At 41.5% G+C, this 10,794-nt stretch overlaps 2 protein-coding genes across 4 annotated transcripts in view; both read right to left on the bottom strand.

The window, feature by feature from the left end:
- Window positions 1-2,356: 2,356 nt before the first annotated feature.
- Window positions 2,357-7,220, bottom strand: RPS13 (ribosomal protein S13). Its single transcript, XM_062608885.1, has 6 exons — window positions 7,090-7,220; window positions 6,581-6,629; window positions 4,658-4,736; window positions 3,851-4,020; window positions 3,382-3,482; window positions 2,357-2,435 (listed from the first exon to the last, which is right to left on the bottom strand). Exons 1-6 carry the CDS (start codon window positions 7,110-7,112, stop codon window positions 2,402-2,404), a joined length of 456 nt encoding a protein of 151 aa, XP_062464869.1. The 5' UTR covers window positions 7,113-7,220; the 3' UTR covers window positions 2,357-2,401.
- A 113-nt stretch (window positions 7,221-7,333) lies between these two features.
- The window catches only part of PIK3C2A (phosphatidylinositol-4-phosphate 3-kinase catalytic subunit type 2 alpha), a 53,673-nt gene continuing 50,212 nt past the window's right edge, over window positions 7,334-10,794 (bottom strand). For all 3 annotated transcript variants that reach the window (XM_062608879.1, XM_062608881.1, XM_062608880.1), the window contains one exon: window positions 7,334-10,369. In XM_062608879.1, the coding sequence (XP_062464863.1) occupies window positions 10,187-10,369 (183 nt within the window). In that variant the 3' untranslated portion in view covers window positions 7,334-10,186. The remainder of the gene's footprint in view (window positions 10,370-10,794) is intronic.

Genomic DNA, 10,794 nt, shown 5'->3' with positions numbered 1-10,794 from the left:
ATAAAGAGGACTAATTTTGGGTATCTATTTGCAGATCTACGTTTATTCCCACTATCACGTCTTTCCAGCCAAAGGAAGTTACCCAGAGCAGCAGAAAAAAGACTCCACTATCCCAGACACATACTGTACTGTACCTGGGCAGCTGGATCCCATGTCCTGAGCTGCCCAGGGCAGTCCTGGTGCTCAGGTAACATAATTCAAGACTTGGGAGACTACAGAGTTTCACTTTTACCCAGGCAAAATCCTGTACCACAACCCAAACAGTAAACTTACCTGATGCTTCCACAAGATGAAGCTCCTCCTGATCCTACGTTGCTCTCTTCAGTCACACACAGCACCACATTCTCCAGTCATGCTGCTCAGCATCATGCTTTGTAGGGGTTTACTCCCCAGGGAGGATTTACCCCTGCTAGTGCCCCAGCTCCGCTGCTGTTCCAACACCTGGTCATGCCCCCACAGCCCTGTGCCATGCCAGCTGCTGAGCAGACAGCCTTTGTGCCCTGGAGGAAATTAGTTCAGCTGATGGCATACCTCTTCTGGCAATCAAGGGGGTAAGAGACTGACAATCCTGATGAGAATGGACAACCTACTTAAGCTAGTCTGTAAGATTTACAGGAGTTACAGAACTGTTACCAGCATAAGTAGTAGAAATCTATGTGAATAACACTACCATCACACTACCATTACCGTTCTTCAACAAGAGGCTGCAAAACTCTACAGGCAGTAAATATGATGTACACCTCATTCTCTGTCCTCAGGAGTACCTTTAACATCTGGATCTGCTTTTACTGCAAGCCCAGGAACTCTCCCCGTGTAGTTTTCATTCCTGACAGGACACCAAAAGACAACTATTTACATGGTATTTCCCCTCCCCTCCATTCCCATAAGGTAGGCCCCATCACTTATCAATCCCTGCCCTTCCCTCTTCTGGCTAGGCCAGCAGCCTTCAGCATCACTGGATGGGCAAAATGCCACACAGCACAGTCTGCTTTCAGGCCCTTCGGCAAACTAGCGCCGGAAAACACACAATACAGAATACGTCCAGACTGAACATGACAGTAGCATGAAATACAAGAATTGTATAAGCTTCAACACACCTGCGCTCAAAACCATTGTATGAGCTGGCACAGCACACATAGTAGTAGTACAATTCTAAATGTATCATCTGTTCCCTGGCTTGGACCACCAGCTTTAACACTTGATCTCTAGGTGGCACTATTTGCAGTACATAACTTTTTAAAACACTTAAATGTTTCAAAGTGCCATCTGCTGGTACTTTCATTATTGGCATACAGCTATTTCGGAAGCAGTGTCCAGGTGCTTTTCAGTTGGCAATACCTTCGACCCCAAAGAATCACAGCAACCTTTTAATAAATCATGAAAGTGGTTTAATACATCTGCATTATCATTGTGACAGCCTGGCAAGTCATCACCAGAAGCTTTCAGAAACGAAAGCAAGCCCTTTTGACAGCAGATGAAGGCTGGTAATTCAACTTTTAAGATGGACCAGACAGGAGTACTTGACAGTCCAAATGGAATGCAGTGATTTTCTTTTAAAACACACCTTATCACAGGTCTATATTTAGCTTCATAATCGGGGCAGAATACTCCTGTTTTTCTGCAAAATTAAACCCACAAGTTACCAGCTTTCACTAGTTACGATCTAGAAGTAACTGCTACACTTCACAAAAATGGTACGGCTTATTTAAATTTACTCAAATTTTTAAGACAGCAACATTTCAGTAACATACCAAGCCTTAGTAGCAACAATGAGCATACATACAATAGCTACTGGCCTTTGGATTGAGGGAAAACTACCTCAGTAAAGATGTAAATCTGAGGAGAGCTAAACTGCTGTCTCTACCCAAATCTCAAAGATTACTCTTAAAATTACTTACAAATAGGAAGTTACTGTCAGGAACTGGCTGAGGGCTGCGTAAGCTTTCTGCTCAAGAGACCTACATTACCTGCAATGAATTAATCAACCTCTCTAATCTTGTTTCCCTACCTGCACCCAACCTCTGTATTTTCTAATTTCCAATTCTCCCTCCTGTCACCATTATCCTTCCCAGTTTCTGCAGGACACATAGAGGCACAGCCCCCATGAATAAAATATATTTGCTGTGAATGACTCGTTTACTTTACTAACTTGAGGCTATCAGATAAAAAAGCCCAAACCCAACAGTTTAAGCATGGACACAAACTGTACAGCTGGCCTAGAGCAGCAACAAGCACTACCTGATTTAACAAGGTAGGATAACAATATGGAAACCATGACCACATGATGGATTCACCCTGACAACTTCCCATTTACAGGCAGCTTCCTAAGACATCAACCACTCAGAGACAACACAAACTTGGTTAATGAAAATTTATTCTTTCAGTAGGTCATAGCCAGCTCTTACGCGACCAGGGCAGAAGCTGTTGATGATTCACTAAAAAGAGAAGAAAGAGCGAAGCATTAACTGTAGAGGCACTTTTTCAAACTAGTTGTCAAAAACAGTGCTTCAGTTCAAAGCTTTAACTACCAGTCCTCAGCCAAATCACCATCTGTTTACATTTTTTTATGCTGTAAAAATTCTGCTCTTTCTTTTGAAATACAAATACTAGGATAACAGCACAAAAAACATAAAAAACCTGCCTAGCTGCACTTGAGCTAACCCTAACATTTATGGTAATTCTCTTACGCTGGCTTAATTTTCCTAGAGGAAAACCTACAAGTTACATTCATTTCTGCCACATCTACTAAGTCATATCTCAATAAATTCTGAAAGTAACACAAACCATGTTAAGTATCTGAGATAAAGACTGCAGCTTGTACAAAGCGTTATAAAAACTACGTAGTAGTGACTTAACTTGTTGAGATAATTACTTTTTCCTTGGAGTTGTGATGTTCATTTTACCCAGCAATAAGTTTAAAAATTTATCAGTTAATATTTATGAAAAGGATGCTGGGGAGGGACTCTTCATTAGGGACTGTAGTGATAGGACAAGGGGTCATGGATTAAAACTTACACAGAGGAAGTTTAGATTGGATATACGCACGAAGTTTTTTACTGTAAGGGTGGTGAGGCACTGGAATGGGTTGGCCAAGGAAGTTGTGAATGCTCCATCCCTGATGGTGTTCAGGGTCAGGTTGGAAAGAGCCTTGGGTGACATGGTTTATTGTGAGGTGTCCCCTGCCCATGGCAGGGGGGGTGGAACCTGATGGTCCTTTCCAACCCTAACTATTCTGTGATTCTAAAATACCTATTCTTTGCTGCCTGGTTTACCTGTATGCTTGATCGTAATGTACTTTTCACCCTTTGAGTAACAGCCCCAGCTTATTACTTACAAAACCAACAGGACTTCAGTGAAATAGTAACTTAAGAGAAGACTTACTACTTCCAATTGGGTGGCAGCACTCTCTTAGTTTTGTAGTAGCGAGCCAACCTATGGATTCTGCTTTCAATTAGAATGAGGCGGAACTTGGCATCTTTATCCTTGAAAAGAAAGTTATATTACAACCAAGCACTACTTTGACTTCTCAATGATGTACAATTCAGATGAGCTTTACAAAAGTAAAAAGATCCACAGCTACTGCTATAAACTCCACATTCCTATTTCCAAGGTCTGATGAATCCAGGATAATCAGAACATGACCAAAACAGAATGGGTTTAACCAATTATTTTAAGATCCTTTACATAGACTTAGACCATTCTCCGCTACTGAAATGCCTCCCCAAAGTTTACTCAAAGGGAGTGGCTAAGAGGAGGTACACTAAGAGTCTTTGCTTTGTCGAGCTGTAAATAAACTACTGTATTATTTGAAAACAAATATAGAGAATAACCAAGTTAAAGTAGCACTCACCTTTCTGTTTCTCTCAAGATGTTTGCGAACAGCAACAGCTTTCTTGATCAAGTGGTAAAGATCCTCTGGAAGGTCTGGGGCCAGTCCCTTCGATTTAAGGATTCTCAAAATTTTGTTGCCAGTAACAAAGCGAACCTGGGCAACACCATGGGAATCCCTCAAGATCACACCTGAAACGAACATTTACATCTCACACCAGAACAAAGACCTTACACAAACAAATCTTGTGAAACCAACCTTACAGTTACAAGATATCCAAAGACAGCCTTGTCTAAAAACCTTTCTTGTGCAAACTGCACAAACTGTAGAAAATGAGCAAGCAAAATAAATTTACAGAAGCTGAAACTCGATCAGATAGCACTTAAAAGGCAACTAACCCACCCATCACATTCAGGCTGGCAACATATTTAGTGCTACAATACTGAATGCATTAAACACGACTCATTAAAGCTAGGTTTTCAATCACCATTTCCCTATGGTTAACAAAAAACATCACAGACATATTTGTTGTACAAAAATGTACTCTAGCATAGGGATCATTAATATTCTCAGGATTACAATTGAAAAAAACATCATTCACACAGCACATAATTACACTGCATAGCTCATGATCATATAAAGTTGCATTTTACATGCACTTAAGCAGAGCTCTAGTGGGCATTTGTCTATAATGTAGCTATAGTGTCTGGCTCAGTAAACTCCTAAACATAGGGCTGCCAATATTTGAGATGGGATGTCAAGTTTTTTCTCCAAGGAACTGGGCAGACTAAATTTCCCTGTAACATGTGCGCCATTCATAAACCTTACCGATCTGAGAGGGAGTCAGACCTTTTTTGGCCAGCTTGTAGATCTGTTCCTTTACATCATCAGAAGTAAGTTTCAACCACTGAAGAAAATTAGGGGAAAAAAAAAATACAAATTAACAAACACTACTTAATACAGAGACATGGGCTAGCTAGAGGAAAGCTTCTGATAAATGGTAGAAATAGATGCTTCGTAATGCTTGAAAAAAACCCCAAGAACTGAAATTATATTTCTAACAATACAGAAATTTTTTTACATATTACAAACCTAAAGTGCTAGTGAAATATGGTGGGGGAAGGCAGAGTTGAAGGAAGAAAGTCTCTGTTTAAAAGACCCCATATGGCCTCCAACCAGCTGCTTTACCACCAGTTTATTTAAACTGCCACATGAGATGAACACAAATTAAGACAAAAGTATCATCGCTACTAGGAAGGGAACTCTTTTACTGGGCTCCTGACAGAAACACAGTGAAGAATCATTTTGCATCTCTTAGTACAGCACCTACAGAATCACAGAACAGGGTTGGAAAGGACCTTAAGATCATCTAGTTCCAATCCTCTGCCATGGGCAGGGACACCTCACACTAAACCATGTCATCCAAGGCTCTGTGCAACCTGGCTCTGAACACCATCAGGGATGGAGCATTCACAACTTCCTTGGCCACCCATTCCAGGGCCTCACCACCCTTACAGTAAAGAACTTCTTCCTTATATCCAATCTAAACTTCCTCTGTTTAAGTTTGAACCAGTTATCCCTTGTCCTATCACTACAGTCCCTAACGAATAGTCCCTCCCCAGCATCCTTATAGGCCCCTTTCAGATACTGGAAGGCTGCTATGAGATTTCCAAGCAGCCTTCTCTTCTCCAGGCTGAACAGCCCCAAAGAAACAGTGGAAGTCAGATTTCAAGTACACAAATTAACTGATAAATGGAACAAATGGATTTACTTGGACAAGACTCTGCACTTCCTGTTATTTCTGCATTTAACTGTGCTGACAAAGCTGTTGCTTCCATGATTATTAACGAGAAGACAACACCAACAAAGTAATCCTTGCTCTTTTAATGACCTACAAAGAGCTCTTTTTTCCCCTTTATAATACAGTCTAAGTATGAAACAGAAAAGCACAGAAAAAAAAAATCTATTTGGAAGTGCTCTACAGATTACAATTCAAACCAGAATACAAACAAAACTAAGCAAACCCCCCCCCCCCCCCCCAGCACTAAAGCATCCTAATCATTACTGAAGTTTTTAACCATCGTGGGTACTTTAAGCAGCTTAATGTTATAATGCTTTAAATTTAATCTCTTTATTTTCTTAATTTGTGCTTTAATTTCATGTTTTTCAGTACATGCTTTTTCATATACACCACAAATTGATCTGTCAACAGATACTACCAGTCTTGCAAAACAAGATAGATTACTAAGCAGCTGCTTATTCAGCTGACAGGTAAACATTTGAAGGGGAAGTACCCTGGATGCACTAAGGGAAAGCTGAAATTAAGCTAGTGCTCTGCCCAGCAAATTACTGTCAGAAACAGCTTAGGTCACTTTATTCCATAACGGCAAATGCCAAACTCACGTGTGAAGAGAATAGTTTAATCTCTATGAACTATCCACATACAGACTATAAAGAATTGAAGTAGCACTTAAATGATGGGAAGTACAAATTTATTTCCCCCCCCCCCAACAGATCACCTGTCCAGAGAACGATACGTTTTTTCTCAATATCCTAAAGACCGTAGGCTAATGGAGCATTTTTTCAGGCCGTAATTTAGAGATGGTGACACCAAATATTACAGCGGTCTTTTTTTTTATCCTGTTTCCTGGGCACCGCTGGGCCGCGCTACGGGGACCGGACCGTGCACCGAACGACACAGGGCAGCCGGCCGGGCCCGCCGAAGCGCACACGGGCCGGGTAGTTACTTACCGTCGGCACGCTCCGCCTGTAGGGCAAGGCTGACTGGGACAAGCCCTTTCTGTGGGGAAGAAGCAGATCACAGGCTAAGCAGAGCCGGCCAAGCTACACCGCCATCCGACCCCACCGCAAGGCAGCATAGAGCAAGCACCTCCTGCAAGGCCGTACCCAGCCCGCACAGCCGAGGACTGCAGCCTCCCTCCTCGCTTATAAACGGTGTCACTCACAGTACGAGCCACGCCGGGGCAGCATCAGGAATTAAGAGCCCAGGCACCACAAGCATGTCCCTGCCTGGGGCCGGCCAAGGGAAGCCGCACCTCAGCACTAGCCTGATCCTTTCCCTTGCCTGCCGCCATATTTGCACAGCCGCCGGCCTCCCCACCCACCCCCACTAACGCCACACTGCTCCCACAGCAGCCTTCCTGCTTCCACATATACACACTCCCAAGACCGCCTTTAGCACCCGCAATAGCCCCAACGTGCCCCCTAGCACAGCCCGAAAGCCTGCAGCAGCCGCTTACCCGGGAGCGTGCATGCGACCCATGATGGCGGAGGCAGAAAAGAGGGAGCAAAAGGCGGCTGCAGCACCTTCTGACCAACTTCCGCGGGAAAGGGCGTGGCTGAGCCTGGCCCCGCCCAGCCCGGCAGCCAATCAGCGGTGCTGGGACTGCTCCGCCCACGATAGCAGCCGAACTCCCGGCTCACACCGCGCGCGGCTGCCGAGGCGGACGGGGCAGTTCTGGCGGGCAGTGAAGAGCAGCAGAATTGTTTTTAACTGAGAACAGCGTTTAATGCACTTACAGGACAGATACGGAGTCACATTTAATCCGCTCAGCACGGGCACGACGGAGGGCAATACTGTACATCTTTATTAACGAGCTCGTTTAAAGTATTTGGTTCTTACAGATACATAGACAAAAGGGAGACAAAGGATTTGGTGACACTCGCTTCCCATAGCTGTAGCACTACCTCAGTCACAGTGTCCGAGTAACGAGCACAAGGTAGAGGAAGGCGGCGGCGAGCCCTGACAGAGCCCTCGCGTTAAGGCAGGCGATGGGGGTTTCTACACAGCCAGAGTTGTAAAAATAAACTTTTATCAAAGATCGCACATGCTTCCAGAGACAGGTAACTAGGTCATAAAAAGGCAGTAATAAAGTTTCAGTGCAAAGTTCTAGGTTAATAGAGAAAAGGAAGAGGTCTTAGCACAAGCTGTTGCTCTAAAATACCAAAACAATCATATTGACAATTACACTTCTGGCTGGAGGTCATACATGGCATAAGATTTTTTCATTAAACAAGATAAGAAAAAGCTTTAAAACTACATTTTCAAGCTACTTAGCATAAATTGAACCCCAACTGAATATTTTCCTCTTCCAAGTTTTTCATTTATGTAGCATGTTAAAGTCTTATTGCAACAATCACTTTTTTCTTAATTGAGAATAGTGCAAAGAGGTGCAAGCTTGGTGCTGTTCCTCTACATGTGAGGAGAGGCCAAGACAAAATCCATGACCATAAAAAGCTTCAGCCAGTGACTATTTTGAAAAGAGGGAAAGGCACAAGATGCGTTAAGCTATGAAGAAGATTAACTCAGAAGTCAGGACATGGACTAATAGTAATACAGTAGTATATATTTTTTTCGGTCCAGACAACTGTTAAAACTGAAAATCATTTTTTAAATGATTTTAGTTTATCTGTATTTTGTGCTGTAAGACACTGTGCTTTAATAGGAAACTGCAAAAAAGGCAGTACGTATTGCTTTCATTTTATTTCACAATGGAACGTTTCACAAAAACAGTAGTATACTTTCCTGTGTTTTAAGTGACTTGTGATTCTAATGATGGAATGGAGTAAGTCTCAAAAGCATCAAGTGAGCAGGAAATATATCTAGTTAGTTATATAGGTTATTATTTACAGGCTATATACTAAATGAAAAATATGCAGAAGATGCCTAATAAAACTGGGTTTTGTTAGCGTCCATTAGTATCAACCCAGTTTCTAACATTCAAGATATTGTTAGCATTTTCATTGTAATAATTCCTACAAAATTGGACCATGAATATTTTAGGCACCAGGAGATTCAAGTTTACTTCTCTCTTCTGTACTGAAGAGAGACTGGTCAGTAGCAGGGAATGGAAAACCAGATTATGAAACAGATTTTTAGTGTTGGGTATACAGAAGGCTTTCCGCATATTATCTCTCTGTTCATAGTTGCATATTTTACTTTAAAAATCCCCTTAGTCATAGTCAGTGGCGATAGTCTTGTCTTGCTTCAAGATTTAGTACTAAAGTGTGTATCATTATAGCTTGGTTTAGACAGAATATGATCATCCTAAATATTGAGTAAGGTGAATAAAAAGGCTACACCTGTAAGTGCAGAAACACCTAATAAAGTAACCAGTGGTGTAATTAACAAGATACAGTAAGTGACATTTGTACTCCACTCTCACAATATATTTCAAACCTAATGTCCTATGGTATCAAGTATTTTTAGAGGAATTAATTCTTATGGGGAGGAGTAACAGTATTGCTGTGAAATGTTAAAAAGTGACCAAGCTCCACTTCATTAATGCAACTCATTTCTGGCCTGCAATTCATCTAGTAGTTGTGCTTTTTTTTTACTAGAGGCCATCTTTACCTGGAAGTACAGGTGCGAAATATGCTTTGGACTTAGTGTCTGAATCTGTTCCACATTTAATCACGGTGCTAATTAAATGTTCTAGAATTTCAGACATTCCAGAACACTGAGCAGCTGGGCACATTTCCTACAGCACCACATTCAGCCAGCCTTCATCCAATTTTTGGAGATCATGGGTAGAAGAGAGGGTAGAATTCTGCACTAACTATGAAGATCAGTATAAGTGATCTTATTTCTAAGTATCACATCTTAGGAAAAGACTTCCAGCAGGACCTGCAAGGTATCAAATATGAGAATGTTTCCCCTTTTGAAGGAGCTCAAAGTTAATGTGTACATATTTAAATACCAGAAATGAGGTAAAGACAAGCATCTGAATTATAAGGCACCATTATTTACATCTTCCATTATTGGCACACACTCCAATAAATCTTAAGAGAAGTATGAACCTGGGATTAAATGCAATACTAAGCAATTTTTCCAGCCCTTCAACCTTCATTTCTACAGGTGTGTGTGAAGCCAAATTTTTACCCATTGCTGCTTCTGTGACATCTAGTTATTAGTGGGAATGTAATCCTAAAATAATGTTATTTCTTTGACATTCTCCAACATCACACTATGGATGACAACACAGGTAACAAAAATGAAAACCAAAAATGCACTATACCCACAGGCCTAATGGTGAAATTACCATTTAACCAACAATCATGGTCAAAATGCTCATCTCACTTTCATGGATGGTTTAAAAACCTCTTCCTTTACCTGCAACTCTTAAACATTTACAACAATGCTTCGATAACACTGCAAAAGCATAAACCATGTTTTCTAGATATCCTCCAAATTAGGCTACATGAACGTTGGTCCAACATAACTGTTGAAATGCAGAGTCTCTTGTTTTAAGATGTACAAGTTATCTTCAAGTAGGAAGATGCACGAAGCATAAGAGAATACAGTTGTTCTGGTCTTACTCAGGTGCAGATATGCATTCACAGATAGGGTACAGCAGTTAGTCGATACCAGTTAACAGTCTCCTTGCTCAAGTTGAAGTCCTTTAGTGAGAGTGTAATTCCACCCAAGAAAAAGTTCTCACGTAACGATTCTGCACTGAGCACACTTAGCTGCAGTTCTCTCTGTTTCAGAGTCTCCATGCTATATCCATTGTACACAAGCTAGAAGGTAAGAAGTCAAGAAATTTTTGGTTATCCAAATGAAGTCACACAGACTGCCCTTTCTTCTGACTTCCTAGCCACTGACAGATGTCTTAACTACACATTATGACGTTAGTGTGTCTGCTTCTCAGAGGATGGGCTGAAGTACACCTACATTTTTCTTTGTGCTCCCAATGTTATGTGTTTATAAGGACCAGTGTTTTTAGAGATGGAAGTACTGTTTACATGCCAAGAATTCCAAATTCATTCTTTTCCATCCTATGGATCAGTGAGCCCAGGGCAGGGAAATCTTTAGTTTTCAGACTTCTTTCCTTCTTCCCATCACTCCTCAGAGTAACAGTACATTTACCTACTCAGTTGCTTTGGGGGTCTTTTCGTTGTTTTTTTCAAATGGGGCACAAAATTTTTCAAAAAAGATCCTTTTC

This window comes from Pezoporus occidentalis, unplaced genomic scaffold (assembly GCF_034315485.1).
Source record: "Pezoporus occidentalis ecotype Australia unplaced genomic scaffold, CSIRO_AGI_Poc_V1 ctg131, whole genome shotgun sequence".
Taxonomy (NCBI): domain Eukaryota; kingdom Metazoa; phylum Chordata; class Aves; order Psittaciformes; family Psittacidae; genus Pezoporus; species Pezoporus occidentalis.
This window is presented reverse-complemented; position numbering and strand designations above follow the sequence as displayed.